General features: G+C 46.3%; 1 protein-coding gene across 5 annotated transcripts in view; it reads right to left on the reverse strand.

Moving 5' to 3' along the window:
* Positions 1-16,977, reverse strand: part of VPS39 (VPS39 subunit of HOPS complex) — a gene marked incomplete at both ends in the record, with an annotated part of 52,435 nt that continues 35,458 nt past the window's right edge. For all 5 annotated transcript variants that reach the window (XM_080707583.1, XM_080707582.1, XM_080707581.1 and 2 more), the window contains 13 exons: positions 1-76; positions 1,962-2,053; positions 2,300-2,434; positions 2,560-2,709; positions 4,212-4,257; positions 4,447-4,549; positions 5,259-5,387; positions 5,843-5,960; positions 6,908-7,006; positions 7,296-7,369; positions 7,915-8,001; positions 8,320-8,461; positions 16,794-16,937. In XM_080707583.1, the coding sequence (XP_080563709.1) occupies positions 1-76; positions 1,962-2,053; positions 2,300-2,434; positions 2,560-2,709; positions 4,212-4,257; positions 4,447-4,549; positions 5,259-5,387; positions 5,843-5,960; positions 6,908-7,006; positions 7,296-7,369; positions 7,915-8,001; positions 8,320-8,461; positions 16,794-16,937 (1,395 nt within the window). The remainder of the gene's footprint in view (positions 77-1,961; positions 2,054-2,299; positions 2,435-2,559; positions 2,710-4,211; positions 4,258-4,446; positions 4,550-5,258; positions 5,388-5,842; positions 5,961-6,907; positions 7,007-7,295; positions 7,370-7,914; positions 8,002-8,319; positions 8,462-16,793; positions 16,938-16,977) is intronic.

The raw sequence follows: 16,977 nt of genomic DNA on the forward strand, positions 1-16,977 counted from the left end.
TCAGGTGTCGGCCGGGTTTACCTCTTTGGAACAGAAGTAGTGCACGACCACTCCATTGGGGTATCTCGCAAATGCGCTGCAGGAAGAGAATGCTCAGGAGTGAGGGCTGTCTGCAGTATCCGCAAGAGGGACCTTCCCTGGAAGCCACCCCAAAGGCTGCCCACCCCAACGCCAACAGCCTGCCCCGGGGGTCTCTGGATTTCTGTAGCTACCATCGGTGTCCAATAACCAAAGAGGAATGAGTTGCGTGACGTTCAAGTAGATGGGGCCATTTCTCTCTCTTTTTATTTTTTATTTTTGGTACTACTGAGGATCCAACTAGGATCCTCTACCACTGAGCTACATCCCTGGCCTACTCTTAAATTAATTAATTGCTGGGTATGGTGGTACACTCTTGTAATCCCAGTACTTGAGAGGCTGAGACAGGAGGATTGCAGTTTCATGGCCAGCCTCAGCAACTTAGTGAGGCCCTCCACAACTTAGTGAGACCCTGTTTCAAAATAAAGAATAAAAAAATAGGGCTGGGGGCATAGCTCGTAGGTAGTTCGCCCTTGGGGTTCAATCCCCAGTTCTGCAATAAATAAATAAATAAATAAATAAATAAATAAGCTTATTTATTTATTTATTATGGTACTGAGGGGTTGAAACTGGGGGGTTGAACCTAGGGGCATTCTACTTCCGAACTACATCCTAAGCCCTTTTTATTTAAAAAAAATTTTTTTTGTGGCACTGGGAATTGAATCCAAGGACATTCTAGTTCTGAACTACACCCCCAGCCATATTTTATTTTTTATTTGGAAACAAGGTTGTTACTAAGTTGCAGAGGGCCTCACTAAGTTGCTGAGGCTGGCCATGAAACTGCAATCCTCCTGTCTCAGCTTCCCAAGTACTGGGATTACAGGCATGTGTTACCACACTTGGCTCCTATTTTATTTTTTATTTAGAAGATGATCTCACTAGGTTGCTGAGTCTAACTATGTTGCTAAGGCTATCCTTGAATCTTTAATCCTTCTGTTTCAACTTTCCAAGTACTAGGATTACAGGTAGGTGCCTGGCATTTATTTATTTTAATTTTGAGACAAGGTCTCATTAAGTTGCTGAAGCTGGCCTCAAATCTGCAATCCTGCCTTGGCCTCCCAAGTACCTGGGATTACAGGTATGTACCAACTTGTCTAGCTTGAGAGACCTTTTTTTTCCCTTCAAAGGCTCATTCTTAAAAAACAAAGACTTTTTACGCCGGGTGTGGTGGCGCACGCTTGTAATCCCCGCTCTTGGGAGGCTGAGACAGGTGGATCACACGGGTTCGAAGCCAGCCTCAGCTACTGAGTGAGGCTCTCAGCAACTTAGTGAGACCCTGTTTCCAAATAAAATATAAAAAAGGTCTGCGAGTAGAGCCTGGAGGTAGAAAGCTTCTGGGTTCCACCCCCAGTACCACCAAAAAAAAAAAAAAAAAAAAAAAAAAGACTTTTTGCCCAATCTCTCTCTCACACACGTTGCCTGCTCTATTACTTTTAGCTGCCAGGGGGGAAGAACTTTCATGGCAATAGTTCAACAGCCCACGTATTTCCGGTGTTTAAGTTCTCAAAGCCCACCTCAACAGACAGCACAGCCTGCTCTCCCAGTACTAAAGAACTACACGCAGTTAGGACAGCCAGCGCCCAAGGTTTTTTCTAATTTTGGTACTGGGGATTGAACCCAGAGGCCTTCTACCTCTGAGCCACACCCCCAGCCCTTTTATTTTTTTATTTTGAAACAGCCTGGCTAAGTGGCAGAGGGTCTCACTAAGTTACTGAGGCTGGCCTTGAACCTGTGATCCTCCTGTCTCAAGTCCTAGGATTGCAGGTGTTCACCACCATGCCTGGCTTCCTGCTTGTTTAAAGGGCAGAAATCCCTCCTGGGCATCCCCACACCAAGCAGTCCCCGCCTGAGCCCAGAGGCTGCTCGGAGGGGAGGAGCCTTACCTGTTTCCGATTTTTTTCTTACACACCATGCACACCTTCTCCTCTGTGATGATGCACTTCACTTGCTGATGTAAAATCCGCTCTTCCTGGACCTGGAAGAGAGTTTGGGGGAGAAGTTCCACACCCGGCGTGAGGAAACAGAAGGCAGAGGCTGGAAGGGCTTCGTCTCTTAGCTCTCACACATTCTCCTTGTTCAAACACTTGCAACCAAGCGTCCAGTGGCTGCTGGGTCAGCTTGAGTGACCCAGGGTCACAGGCTCTGCTTTGATGGGAACACACCACGGAGAAACTGTTCTCTACTAAAAGCCAAAGCCCTCTGGAGTCTGGGAGGCCCATACCCTCAAGAACTCAGCGTGGAGAAGGTTCTTGAGAACCTGATTGAACCGTTTCTTTTGTGCATTTTCTTCTAAGACCTTTTCCAGAAAGATGCGAATGTCATTGATCAGAGTGTTCGCCGGCAGAAGGTTGATGGCCTGGAGACAGGAGCAGAGGTGGGAGGCGCTGAGACAGCAGGAGTGGGGCTCGGCCAACACCTGAGAGCTCACAGGCCAGTCCTTCCCCAGGCCCTTGCCATCCCCGCTCCTGGAGGGCCTCTGACCTTGGTGGTGTCCAGCTTGCTGTGGTGCTGCTCGAGGACCTGCAGGGCGGCCTGGAGGTTGGCTTGTGGCTCCAGCAGCTCCAGCTTGATTGGCCCCAGGCAGTGAATGCTGGGAGGGGACAGGTACATCCGAAGCAGGGACAGATACACCTGTCTCAAATAGATTCAGGTCATGCACATTAGGCTGGTAGCAACCCTCCCTGAACCCCTCCGCCCCCGGCACTGCGCAGGCCTAGGGATCAGAAGGGCTGGTCTACAGCAACTGTTGCTATGAAGCATTTGGAACTCATCGTTTTCAACTGTTTTACTTATTTATTTTTTTGTGGTACTGGGGATTGAACCCAGGGCCTTGCACACGCTACCAATGAGCTATATCCCTTTTGGAGGCAGGACCTTGCTGGGTTGCCCACGGAACTGGCAATTTTCCTACCTTAGCCTCTAGAGTACATGGAATTACAGGCATGTGCCACCTCATCTGGCCATTGTTTTCACCTTTTAAAATTTAGGCAAAGACAGCCAGGCGTGGTGGCTTTACAGCTGTAATCCAAGCACTTGGGAAGCTGAGGCAGGGGGTTTGCAGGTTTGACACCAGCCTCAGGAGCTTACTGAAGCCCTCAGCAACTTAGCGAGACGGTTTCAAAATACGACAGAGCTGAGGGTGTAGCGTGGAGGCAGAATGCCCCTGGCTTTAATCCCTAGTCCCTCCACCCCACAAACACAAAATGTAGGCCAAGTCAAACAGCGATATGAGAATGCTAAAGAATGTAAAGAATGCTTTTAACCTCAAGAGAAAAAACTCAAATGCCTTGTATTTGTCTAACTTTATACCATTAAAACATGCTAACACTGCAAAATAACTTCCAAAAGTGCTCATCATCTTTGGCTTTGAGAGCTCTGACCCTAGCTGCTTCCTGGCAGACGAGATTAACCTAAGACAGGATGCCACGCTGCCTGCTGGTCCCAGTACTAGAGCCACAGGGCGCCTCCCCCTCCGCACTCTCAGTACTCCGTCAGGGTACTCTTTTGGCTGAGGCTGTCCTATGCATCCTCTAATAGCATCTCTGGCCTCTACCCCTGGATCCCAGCAGCACCCAGCCCGACTCATGACGATCTCAAATGTCTGCAGACACTGACAAGTCCACGTGTATTTTCGATGTTCCTTCTCAACAGGCTGACCACAGAATCTATTACATAAATCAAGAGTCTTCTGGTATGAGGATTGAGCCTAGGGACATCTACCTATACACTACACCCTCACCCCTTTTTATTTTATTTTTTCACTTTGAAAAAGGGTCACGCTAAGTTGCTGTGGGACTCAGCTAGCTTGCTGAGGCTGGCATCAAACCCGATATCCTCTTGTCTCAGCCTCCTAAGTACTGGGTTTACAGGGGTGTGCCACCACACCTGCTCAAATCATGGCTCTCTAAAGGGACAGGGCACTATTAAAATGTTATTATAATAGCCATACGAACAAATAAGCCAAAATTATCCCAAGCAAACTAGGACAAGCAATCACTTTGCCTCTTCCTCAGTACACACATGCAAAAACCATCAGTGCACCGATGCACGCCCCGTGGCACTAGGCAATTCACCCAGGGCACCATGGTCACACCAGACGCTGAGGTCTGCTGCAGGCAGGAGATGCTACTTACATCCTTGTTGCCGTCTTTGCTTTGGTCGTAGTGCTTGTGGCAGTACCTGCAGGGAAAAGTGGGGAAGGGACTGCACTGAGTTGGGGTCCAGCCACAGGACCTGCCTGCACGGCCGGGTGGGTGGGAGGTGATCTGCACTCCCGCAGCAGAGTGGGAGCGGGCCCAGCCTCTGCGCCGCTCCTCTGGGGATGTGCTCGCCAGCTCCCCGGGAGGAGGGACGATGGCGCTGACTTACTCCTCGGCCATCCTTGTCTCCTTCAGCACGTGGACATAGATGAAGAGAGCTTGCTCATGCTTCCCCATGCGCCCCAGCAAGAGGGCTCGTTCTTCTAAGAGACCTACGAGGAAAAGGGACAGAAGGAACTGTGACCGCCATCGCGCAGGCGCAAGGTCAGGGACTAAGCTACTGGATGAATGAGGACTGGCAACCGAAACTGAAGAAAGGTCTGGGCGTGTGGCCCAGTGTACAGCATGCGCTTAGCCGAGCAGGGCCCTGGGCGCAACCCCCAAAATACAAATACAGTAAGTGGAAGAAAATGCTAGTTTATTACTTGGGCTTTTTCCCCCCCAGGAAGAAGTATAAATCTTTTGAAGGTAGAAGGAGCTACTTTAGGAGGCACTGTGTCCCGCCTTTTTATAATCACTTATGAATGGTAACAACACCCGGTTAGCAGCCCAATATTTCTAATATCTGCAGCACGCAGGGCACTTCGGGGAAGGTAAGAAAACCCTTGTTCTCAGTGCTCACAGAGCTCATGGATCAGACAATTGTGCCCTCTTGGATTAAGTCAGATTTACAAACTACTGGAAAATGAGTTGGCTAATAACATGTCCGGAAGCAACCAACAGGTCACCTGTTAAAAGACTAGACTTCTCTCGGGCACAGTACAAAAGTGAATCTTCAGAGGGGACACACAGGAGCACTGGCCCCAGATCAAGTTTCCCCAGACCCACCTTTGTGGAAGGCTGGGGAAAGTAAAAGGAGAGAGGCTGGCTTGCGCGTTATCTTCAGCTGAACTGGCTTCTGGTCCTAAGCCAGACACTCACCATCAAAGGGAAAATCACAGATGAGCTGGCCTGGGTCATAGTAGCTGGAAATCTCCAAGAACATGAGTAACTTTTGCCGGTATTCTCCCAGTTCACCCTCTTCCTCTCCAGCAGGGACTGGGGTTTTGCCTTTAACGGAAACAAGCTTGACATGAAAGGACGCTGCCAGGCAGCGACTTGGGGCCACCAAGGAAAACGAGGGCACGGGCTCAGTGATGTCCCTGCATGATCAGAGAGCACGCCACCGGCAGCATTCTTTTACTTCATGGTCTCTCTGGCCTCGAAACATCAGCTTAGGGTTCAAAACGCAAGCGAGAGAACCGGAAGGTCGACCTGTCGCTCACCAGCACTTACAGACAGAGCTGTCCTGTGCCCTCCTCCAGGGATGACTCCACAGATGCCCAGAGCCAGGCGAGGGCTCCAGAGTCCATGTGTGGGCCTGCGGACTGGCACACCTGGCTCCTCTAAGGGACCTCCCGCCAGCCAGGGCAGAAGACCCTGCTTTCCTGCCCACCACCACACACGGCCCCCAGCTCCGTCTTGCCCCCAAGGCCTGGGCCCGCCAGCTCCCAGGGAGAACTGACCTGCAGGGAAGGACAGGAGGTAGTCCTTCATCAGGGCCTGCACCTTCTCGCAGTACAGCTGGATCAGGCAGTTGTGGAAGCAGGGGCCCGTCTCCTCCCACACGTGGATGACGTGCTCCTGAGGCCAGAGGTCGGTCTGGCTGACTTCAGCCCCGCAGAACAAACCCAGGAAACCCAAACCTTTTCTCCATTTCTAGCCTAAATCCCCTTTAGTGATTTTGCCCCACAAGCCTTCAAATTCTTAGCGCCAGCATGATTAGGGCTAAACGCTTCCGTTCGGGTACTTATTTGTACACCCTTATCACAGCTGAATTTTGTTGTATAAATGTGACTTCTACATTTTTTACTAAAACAACATTCTTTCTTTTGTTTTTCTTTTGTGGTGCTGGGGATGGAATCCAGGGGCATTCTACCTTCAAGCTACACCCCCAGTCCAGGTTTTTATTCTTTATTTTTACTTTTTAAAATTTATTTGTTTTCTTTTTGTGTGTGTGTGGGTTTGGGGATGGAACCCAGGGGCATTTAACCATAGAGCTACACCCCCTGCCCTATTTCTTATTCTTTATTTTGAAAAAGGGTCTCACTAAGTTGCGGAGGGCCTCACTAAGTAGCTGAGGCTGTCCACAAACCATGATCCTCTGGCCTACCGAATGCTGGGATTACAAGTGTGCGCCGCCAGGCCTGGCTTATTCTTTATTTTTAAACAGGGTCTCACTATGTTGAGGAGGGCCCCACTAAATCGCCGAGGCTGGCTGTGAACCCTGATCCTCCTGTCTCAGCCTCCCAAGTACTGGGATTACAAGCCTGCACCACCATGCCCAGCTAACATTATTCTTTTATCCTTCTGTATGTTACCTAGATTTAGAAGGTGTCATAAAGAGAAGTGCTTGTAGCTTGGCCTCCTGGCATCTCTTCAGAGGAAGTTAAAATACCCCCGCCCCCTTTACATTTCCATCAAATCCCAAGTGACACAAACCCCAAACCTAAACTGCCTGGTGAGTAAAAACCACGTAGCCCTGGATCCTGGGCTTCAAGCTTTCCAGTGCAGACTGAAAAATGTCTTACCAGATAAGGAATAGCCAGACTCTTAAAGTTCTCTATTAAGAAGCTGAGCACTCGGTTCCGTGGCAGAGACTCCACCTCTGGGAGATCTTCAGTAAATATCTGTCAGAACAACAAGTTCTAGCAGCAGAACCGTAGCGCGGCAGTTCTGCCACACGCACACAAGCAGAGGAATCACAGTGAGATGTTCAGAGAGCAAGTGTGCGGGAGGCATCTGCAGCTGCTAGCAGGGGCAGACAGGGCGGTGGGGGTCGCTGCCGGGACAGGCTTCCTCCCACGCCCCAGTCTACCCCGAGAGACAGCGTGACCTGGCCCCATGTGTCCACTGCTGTGCTAGGTATGCTCAGGGCCAGCCGCGGCCGTGGTGAATCCCAGGAGCGTCGTTATCTACCTTCAGGCCATCGTCGGGGAAATCTCTCAGCACCCACACCGAGTAGGAAAAAATCAGATGCAGGTTGTCTGTGCCTGGAGGGAAAAGTCAGCCATGTCAGTTGTTGACAGAAGACAGACATGTCTGACTAGACTGGGAGGGCAGATATGCAGGTATACAGAGGGCAGCTCCGGAAATCATTTCACACAAGTTTAAGCTCCAGCCCCTCCTGTGTTGCTGCATGCCAAGGGGCACAGTTGAACTGCCGAGGGACTTTTTTTTTTTTTTTTGTAGTACTAGGGATGGAACCCAGGGGCATTCTACCTCTGAGCTACACCCCCCAGCCCTATTTTTTATTCTTTATTTTGAAACAGGGTCTAATTATGTTGTGGAAAGCTTCACTAAGTAGCTGAGGCTGGCCATAAACTGCGATCCTCCTGTCTCCACCTCCCAAATGCTGGGATTACAAGCATGTGCCACCGTGCCCAGCTGCCCACTGAGGGTCTTTTTCCGCCAAGAGGAGGACTGAAGTTGGGTGAATACAAGAAGGGGGTGACCGACCTCCCAGACTCAGAAATGGAGGGAGACCAGGCCCGTGTGAACAAGAACTATCTCCCAACATCTTAAAAAGCCAACTCACCCAGGTGCTGCAGGTACTGCACTGTCCGCTCGTGACCTTTCAGCGGGGAGTTTGCTTTCTTGGACTGGTCCACCAGCACCTGAAGAGCTGGCCACAAAGCCCAGGAGCACAACCATTAGCCTCTTTCTGTGGGTGGCACTGGGGGTTGAACCCAGGGGCTTTCCACCTCTGCGCTACATGCCCAGCTCTATTTTATTGAAACAGGGTCTCACTGAGTTGCAAAGGGCCTCACTAAGTGGCTGAGGCTGGCCACAGACCCAGATCCTCCTGTCTCAGCCTCCCGAGTACTGGGGTTTTATAAAGGGCGCGCCACCACACCCGGCCCATGAGCCTCTTCGTCATGGAGACGGTCATGCTTGGGTCCCACCGGCACACAGGCCTCCCCAGCCACGCAGCCGCTGTCACCTTTCTCGTGGAGCCCCTTCTTCTCGTAGAGGATTATCAGCTCGCTGTACTTGTGGGCCTTCTTCAGCACATGCTCGCTCTCCTCGATGTGGCAGTGATTGTTCTCCAGGCGCAGCAGAGGGGCCACCAGGGCCACATTCGTCTGCGGGAGAACACGACTTGAACGGACACTGCTTTCTGGGGAGCCCCTCTCGCCTAGCCTCGGCGTGCTCCCGGCTGAAAGGCCTGGGACGCAACATGAGCACAAGAGAGCGAGCGGTCCTTCTCTAGGAAGACAGGTAATGGCTTCTGGGACATTTATGTCCTAGGCATTCATGCACTTTCTGGTCAAAGCCAGGATCAAGTCTTCCACCCCGATGTTGTAGCGGGAGAAAAGGAGACACTTCTTTGAGGAACTATTGTACTTGTGTGTCAAGGCCCATCTTAGAACTCACACTGAGATGATCATCTTGCACCGGCTTAGTCTGAATACATGGCATTTGGCTGGGTGGGACTGTCCACAGGCTGGCAAATCTCAAGGGACCTGTTCCCCCAAGCCTGTCACACGCCTGCCTCGCTGGCCTTCTTTACTGTACTCGTGACAACTGTTGGCTTCTGTGTTTGATTAACTTTTATGACGCCTTGTGTAGTTTCTATAAAAATAAGGCCCTGGCTACAGAAGGCCAGGAGAATTGACATCTACATCCTCCCGACCCATTATTAAATATATTCTCCAAATTATACATCGGGCTTAGGTCACGGTCGTGTGAGCGCAGCGACCCTCCGAGGCAGGGCTAAGGCTGGAGCCCGCTGTAAGCGGTACTCCACTCGTGGGTTCAGCGAGGCTGAAGCCTTGAGTTTCCACGGAAACCTTGGAGTTTGGAGAGTCATGCGCACCCTTTAGCTGCCGAGGCTGACAGGCTTGGAAGGAGGGACGTTTTCCTTAGGTCAAGTAGCATGGGGAAGGATTTATCCCACAGACCACGTCAATGTAAATTGCTTTGCTGTTTGCTTAAGCTGGGGGTGGAGGTGGGGCTTCAGTCTAGCAGAGACTATAAAAAGTTATTAGTCTGGGTTGTACAAGCCTGCCCTGGGTTCCCCAAGGAGGGAATATTAGATCCCAAAGTGTGAGATGAGTAGGTCAAACTTTAAAACAATTATCAGTGCCAAGAACAAAAGGACTGGTAACCGTCTTTCATACTACTTGGAATCTCCTTAAAGCCTGTTCAGAACCTTCAGTGAGACCCGAGCTCCCCCTGTCATTAACAAGGAGTCCCCCCCACCCACCAAGGGAAAATGTGCCACGCTGCCGCCAGCCTTCAGCGCCTCCTGAGCCAGCTGCGGAGAAAAATAAGATTAAGGACAGCAGTATTTGTCTCCGCCGCCAGCTCAGCGGCCTGCCAATGATCCTTTTGTGGATGAGTTGAGCCTCTGCACTCCATTATACGTGGCTCTAGAAAAGGGGTTAAATGTAGGACCAGGTGACCGAGATCCTATTGTCCACAAAACTCATGTTCACCTGTCCTGTTATACAGAGTCCTGGTCCTAAGAATCCCCAGCAATTAGTAAGGGAACACCATCCCTTTGACGTCAAATCATTAAAAGTTCTTAGAGATGGTTGTAGAGAAAAGGGAATTCAAACCCTGTTTCCCTGGGAGTCTTAGATAGCTTTTGAGAAGCTAACTCCTCTGAACTGGCAGATGCTCACTCACTAAGGCTGCTCTTTCCAGAGGAGAGCTCTACAGTGGGAAACAGCCTGGGGTGACTTTTGTCAAGAAACAGCACAACGTAACTGTGAGTTACTCCTCCTGTTCGCACTGGTCTCGCCATGTTAGCTGGAACTGGAGCGTATGAAAGTTTAAAGCCCAAAGTGCTTGTCGCAACGAGCTTATGAACAAACCTCTCTGGCTCCCCGGAGAGCCTGGCGTCCTTGGCTGGGCCAGCTGAGGCACTCGGTCCTTTACTAGACTCACGCAAGGACCTCTGGGACCTTTTACAGACTTTCTAGATTGGCTAACTAGAGTAGCATAGGTTCCCCATGCTCAAGCCACAGACATTTCAAACAAATGGCTTATGAAGTGCAAATCAAGTTGTTTGTTAAGAGTGCCCTTTCCTCAGTGAAAGGCAAATCCTTATCTGAGTATGTAAGAGTACGTCAACCTGTTCCAACAGAGAAGCACAGACAATGTTTTTGTTGCAGCCTTGGGTAAAATATTAGAACCACTTGCTAGGCCTAAAGTTCAGTGTTCTAGATGCAAAAAAAATGAGGACATACACAAAACATTGTTCTCCTGTCGGTCCCGCCTTGACCCTGTCCTCGTGTAAACGGGAAAACACTGGGCCAGGCAGTGCCCTTCTCTGATAATCAAGGCAACCCTCTTTTGGAAGAACGGGGAGCTTTTCCAGGGAGCAAAGGCAGTCACGTCAGTTGCTTAAAGCACAGGATCAGATCTTCTAGTCAGAAGGGACATTACAGGCGGGCGTGGTGGTGCACGCTTCTAATCCCAGCATTTGGGAGGCTGAGACAGGAGGATGGCAGTCTGTGGACAGCCTCAGCTACTTGGTGAGGCCCTGTTTCAGAATAAAGGATAAAGACTTGGGCTGGGGTGTAGCTCGGAGGTAAAATGCCCCTGGGTTCCATTCCTAGTACCACAAAAAAAAAAAAAAAAAAGAAAGAAAGAAAAAGAAAAAAGAAAAGAAAAAAAGAAGAGACATTACTGTCACTCTAGACGTGGTCTTCAATGGTGCCAACTGGAGTGTCTGGCCCCGTCCCTCCAGGGACGAGAGGCCTCAGGATAGAGCAAAGTGGACCGACCACAAAGGGTGTCACTGTCTTCCCCGAGGTCACAGACTCCGATTACACTGGAGATAGCCAAGTTATGTTAAAAGCCAATGGATATGTAATAAAAAAGGGAGAATTTATTGCCCAACTTTTAATAATTCCTTGTATGCCTTCTGAAAAACAATCAGAAATAAAACACCTTCGAAGAGAACAAGGCTTTGAAAGCACCGATCACCAGGTTTTTTGGTCTCTAAGGGTAAAAAAATTTAAAAAAAAATTTTTTTTTTTTTGCTCACACTACTTGTAAATAATAAGACCTTTTCAGGATTAATCAATACAAGATCTGACGTGACAATTAATTCTTTATCTGACTGGCCTAAAAAATGGCCTAAGCAACACAGACATAAACGTACTGGACTTGGCAGTCCAGGCATGCCATATCAGAGCTCACAGGCGCTGCCTGGAGATCGTGAGGGAATGCAGGTCTGTCACGCCTCCTACCACTAAGATGCCTGTTAACATCTGGGGAAGGGATACCCTGACTCTGCTACATCTGCCCATTAGCACTCCATCTACTAAAACCAACTTCCCAAAGATTGGGAGAATCAGAACAAGGTGCTGACGAGGCAATTGATCTTAAAAGCAATGACATGTGCCATGGCTTACGTACCACCCTTTAGGGTCATGGTCACTGTCCGTCACAATCAGGTTAATAATCATGCTGGCCATAAAAAAGGTATCCCTGGAGTATATATGAGGCAAAAAACTTAAAAAACAAGGAAGAAAAAAAAAAACTAGTTCTGTTATCCAGCTTGGTTCTGATGTAAAGTAGAAAAATAAGGCTTATTCCAAAAAATCTAACTATTTGGGGTTTTCTCCTCAAAGAAATAAGCGGCAGTAATGTATGATGTACAGTCTTCCTCAATTCAACAAGTGACCACCTAAACCCCGTGGTTTATGTCACCCCTGACTGGTGGACTCGGCCTCAGACGTCCCCTCTGGAGACATTTTTGTAGTCTGTCGCTCACTGGCACAAAATAAATAGGCTGTGTTTTAATATCTAGAACTTTAAATCTGACATAATACTTACTACCCTGCCAGCAAAATAAACTATCTGAAAAATCAAAGCTAATATGATATTTGTTCTCTGTCTTTATGTGTGTTTTTATGTGTAGGCGTATTGTCTGTTCGTGGTAGCAAAAAATCAGTGTTCAAATAAATGAGTACTCATTAATTAAACATAATAACAACTAAAATAGATCCAAATACCTTCCAGTTCATGTGACTTAAATTCTTAAAAAGAAAGTTATTTTGCCGGGCATGGTGGCACATGCATGTAATCCCAACATTCAGGATGCGGAGACTGGAGAGGGTCGTAGTTCTTGGACTGCCTCAGCTACTTAGTGAGGCCCTTCGGTATTCGGTGAGACCCTGTTTCAAAAAAATAAAAAGACTAAAAAATTGGACCGGGGGTGGGAGGGGGGTGGTAGCTCGAAGGTGTAATGTCCCTGGGTTCCATCCCCAGTACTGCAAAATAAAAGTTATTTTAAATTTGTTGAAGCCGGGCGTGGTGGCACACACTTGTAATCCCCACGCTTGGGAGGCAGAGACAGGAGGATCGCACAGGTTCGAAGCCAGCCTCACTGGCCTAAGAGACCCTGTTTCCAAATTTAAAAATATGTAAAATAGGTCTGGGAGTGTAGCCTGGAGGTAGAAGGGTTTCCAGGAACCCAGTACCACCAAAAAAAAAAAAAAAAAAAAAAAAAATGTTGGTAAAAATAAGAGTAAAAGATATTATTAAAATTACTAACATGATTATTTTTCAGAATACTTGCCAATCAGGATTAGATCTATTTTTTATGTCTAAAGTATAATGACCATTTTTTTTTTAGTTTTTTCCTTTACAGGAAGAAAAGACTTAAAATACTGTTTCATATCTTGGTTTTCACAGATTATCTAAAATAGCTATTAAAACTGGTAAATTAGGTAAATATAAATGATTAAAATTACTAACATGATTATTTTTCAGAATACTTGCCAATCAGGATTAGATCTATTTTTTATGTCTAAAGTATAATGACCTTTTTTTTTTTTTTTAGTTTTTTCCTTTACAGGAAGAAAAGACTTAAAATACTGTTTCATATCTTGGTTTTCACAGATTATCTAAAATAGCTATTAAAACTGGTAAATTAGGTAAATATAAATGATATAAGCTTTCATAAATCTCTTTAAACATCTATATAATATAAACTAAAATGATACACATTAGTTGCTAAATAAAGTCTATCAAATATGTTCATCATATAGGCAAAACAGATTAAAATTGCCTTCTTTTGAACACTAAACAAATTATTGAGTTAAAAAATTTTTTCTGTATATAAAAGGCTAAAAAATTTTTAGGCTGTATTTTGATGAACAACTATTAAAAACAAACATATTATCTTAAAGGTAATTTATCCAAATTAAATGACTTTTATAGGGATTTTTTTTCAGTACTGTGGATGGGACCCAGGGGCATTCTACCTCTAAGCTATACTTCCAGCCCTATTTTTTATTCTTCATTTTAAAATAGGGTCTCACTGAGTTGCAAAGGGCCTCACTAAGTAGCTGAGGCTGTCCGCAAACCGCGATCCTCCTGTCTCAGCCTCCCGAATGCTGAGATTACAAGCATGTGCCACCACGTCCGGCAGGATTATTTTTAATATAAGAAACTCAATAGATAAAAGGCAATATTTATTGATATGAAGAGGTATTTTAGTAAGAGGGCTAAAGGAAAAAAGAGAATGCTTTCAGATGAAAAGGATCCACACGGCAGGATTTTGTTCTAAGTTACTGAGCTACTCCAACGGAGAGAGGAAGATGGGAATGACGTTCAAAAGACAAGCCGGTTGTAAAAGGCTTGAGGAAGCTAGAAACCAAGGCAAAAAATAAGACCTGACATTTGTGCACGTGTAAGAAGACTGGTTAAAACTAAAAAGAATTATTTAAAGGATTTTCTAAAAAAAAATCTCATTTAATGCTTTGATTCTACAGTTAAAACAATTAGGCTTTAAGATGTTGATCTGTTCATGGTAAAATTTTATAAAATACTAGCCTAAAACCAAAAATTTCTTTTTGTGTGTTTTACTAAGGCAGTTTCTTGTGTTTTCTTAGAATAATAGGGTTTCTTCTTATTCTAGGTCGGAATTTACTAAGGCCTAGCTTAAACAAAAATCTTACATCTTTATCAAGATAATCGCTTGGTCAAACCTCTGGTCACTGCATTTTAGTAAAATCGTAGTTTAAAGGTCTGTGTTTTATAGCTTGTTAAAACTTCCTGTTACAGGATGACAGCCTATCTGCTTGGTAAACATAACAAAAACCACAAATAAAATATACAAGAGATTTATAAACTGCCCTTTTCAAACATCTCTTTTAAAACGAGAGGGGGGAATATAGATTTATGCTTTCCCTAAGGATTTTTTATTACTCTTACAATTATTTTTGTTCAAATCGCTAATTCTCTCCCAGCATCTCAGAGACATGCAATGAAAACTCATTCACTGTGCTCCTCAGGTCTTCTAAAAGGACCCCTCGAACAGAAAATGGAAAGGTCTCTCTTGATAACTCTTGGCAGAGGATATGCTTGTGTAAAAAATAATGTGCTTAAATTCCAGGTAAAAATATCAGATCTTATCAAGCTGGAGACTCAGGAGGTGACCCAAGGAATCAAAGGCTAAGGTTTAGCCCTCAGGGAGCGGCGACACCAAGAACGACCTCCACTCACTGCTCACTCTCAGAGGCAGACGAGGCCCACCCAGAGGGCTGAATCAAAACTGAAGAGACGGCATCAATCACGAGCTAAAACTCCAGGAACCATTTACTTAAACAACACTGTGTACTTGCCAAACCCACTTCTTACCACAGGAGATAGTTCTCAAAATGGGTATAACTTCACAGAAAGATCTGGAGGGGTTCCTTTGTGTGTTTCATGGGAAATTATAGAAAGTTTTAGACCTGGAAGACAGACTCGGCTAGCCTGTGTACCTAGAAAGGAAAATCAAAAGGCACAACTAATTTTCTTACTGGTCTCGGTTCTGATGCCTGGCAGCAGGTTAATGCCACACAATTAACTACCTGGCCTTCGTGTGCCCAGAGGGAACTATGGGATCCATCGGACAAACTGTAAAAACGGTCAGAAAGTATAACAGCTCATCCTCGAAGGCTGGCAGAGCAGAGAAAAAGGTTATTAATTTGGGACACCATGGAAGAGCTTTTAGATGGTTTTAATCAAGTTGTAGGTCTAGATTGCTAAATGAAGTCAAAACAGTAATATACTCTATAATAATACGATTTGGGATCATGCAAACAGATTTCACTAATCTGTTACAGCATGAATACCAGTTATGCTTAGAAAACTGACAGGAGCTGCCATCAGCAGAAACTGTGATCACAAGGAAGGAAGAGAACAAAGAGCTTGATTCCTGGGCCGACTCTAGTGGAATGGAGTCCCGGCCTCCCGTGCAGCCGCCGTGGCTCCTCATCTTTCAACTCAAAACGCCAAATATTCACAGGACTTTCAAAAGAACTATACAAAAACTTGGCAGATTCAGATTCACATCAACCAAAAAAATCCTTAAAATAATTATAAGACTTCGAATGGTCACATTGTTTGTAAATGCCATTATACTATTGCTAAATATTGTAACATGTTAATTTACTAAATCCCTCTTATAATGTTCCATTAGATATATTAAAATTTCAGTCTAGCCATGGCTAATATCAAACTTCAATCTTTACAGATGCTAAATTCTGAGAAAGCTTGGCTGATGGTATTTCTGGTCTTAATTCTCTTAAGTAATTTTTTTGCTTATGTAAGAGGCTGCTTAATTTGGTTATATGGGTTGTAATACTGTTTTATTCTTTGTGTAGTCTTCAGAATCGATGAAAGCAATTGATGTTTCAAAAACAGAAAGTCCTAAAGATAATTTCACTGGGCTTTTCTAAAACTAAAGGGAAGAGATGTCGAGGGCTATCTTAGAACGCACACAGAGATTATCATCTTGGACGGCTCAGTCTGAATACGTGGTCTTTGGCTGGGTGGGATTTGTCCACAGGTAGACAAATCCCAAGGGACCTGGTCTTCCTCCAAGCCTGTCACATGCCTGACTCACTGACGTTCTTATCGTAACTCGTGACAACTGTTGGCTTCTGTGTTTGATTAACTTTTATGATACCTTATCTAGTTTCTATAAAAATAAGGCCCTGGCTACAGAAGGCCAGGAGACTTGTCATCTATCTACTCCCCGACCCCCCCGTTATTAAATATATTCTCCAAATTATTATATCAGGCTTCGTGTCATTACTGTACAAGATAAGACTAGTGTCAGGGAGCAGCGACCTTCCATGGGAGGAACCACGGAACAATTTTCAGGAAGCTGCTCCTAACAGCGACCCTCCATGGCAGGACTTCAGAGCAAGCAGCATCCACCAGAGCCCGCCACACCTGCCGACCCTGTAACACTAACTTCAGTCTTAGTAGAAAAGAACGGCCCACTGGAAGATTATGAATCAATTATCTTATCATCTTAATTTTGAGAAACTCACAGGCATCAGGCAGAGACTAAGTGATTCCTGTCATCAACGACTCCGTGCTGACATGTGGCAGGTCCCTGCAGGGTAGAGCTGCCTTCTATACCCAGGGTTCAGGACAGGGGACCCGAGTGCGACTCACATGGAGGTAGCACTTGAGCAAGGTGGTGTCGATGATCTGCAGCAGCTTCTTCTTGGACTTGATGGTGGGAGTGCCTTCCATGAGTGGGGAAGTGCTAGACTGGTGATCAGAGTCATTCAGCTTCTTTACCAACTGACTTCGTTTCTGCAAAGGCCAAAAACGTGGGTCAAGGCCAGGATTAAGC

This window comes from Muscardinus avellanarius (assembly GCF_963383645.1).
Source record: "Muscardinus avellanarius genome assembly, chromosome: 12".
Lineage (NCBI taxonomy): Eukaryota > Metazoa > Chordata > Mammalia > Rodentia > Gliridae > Muscardinus > Muscardinus avellanarius.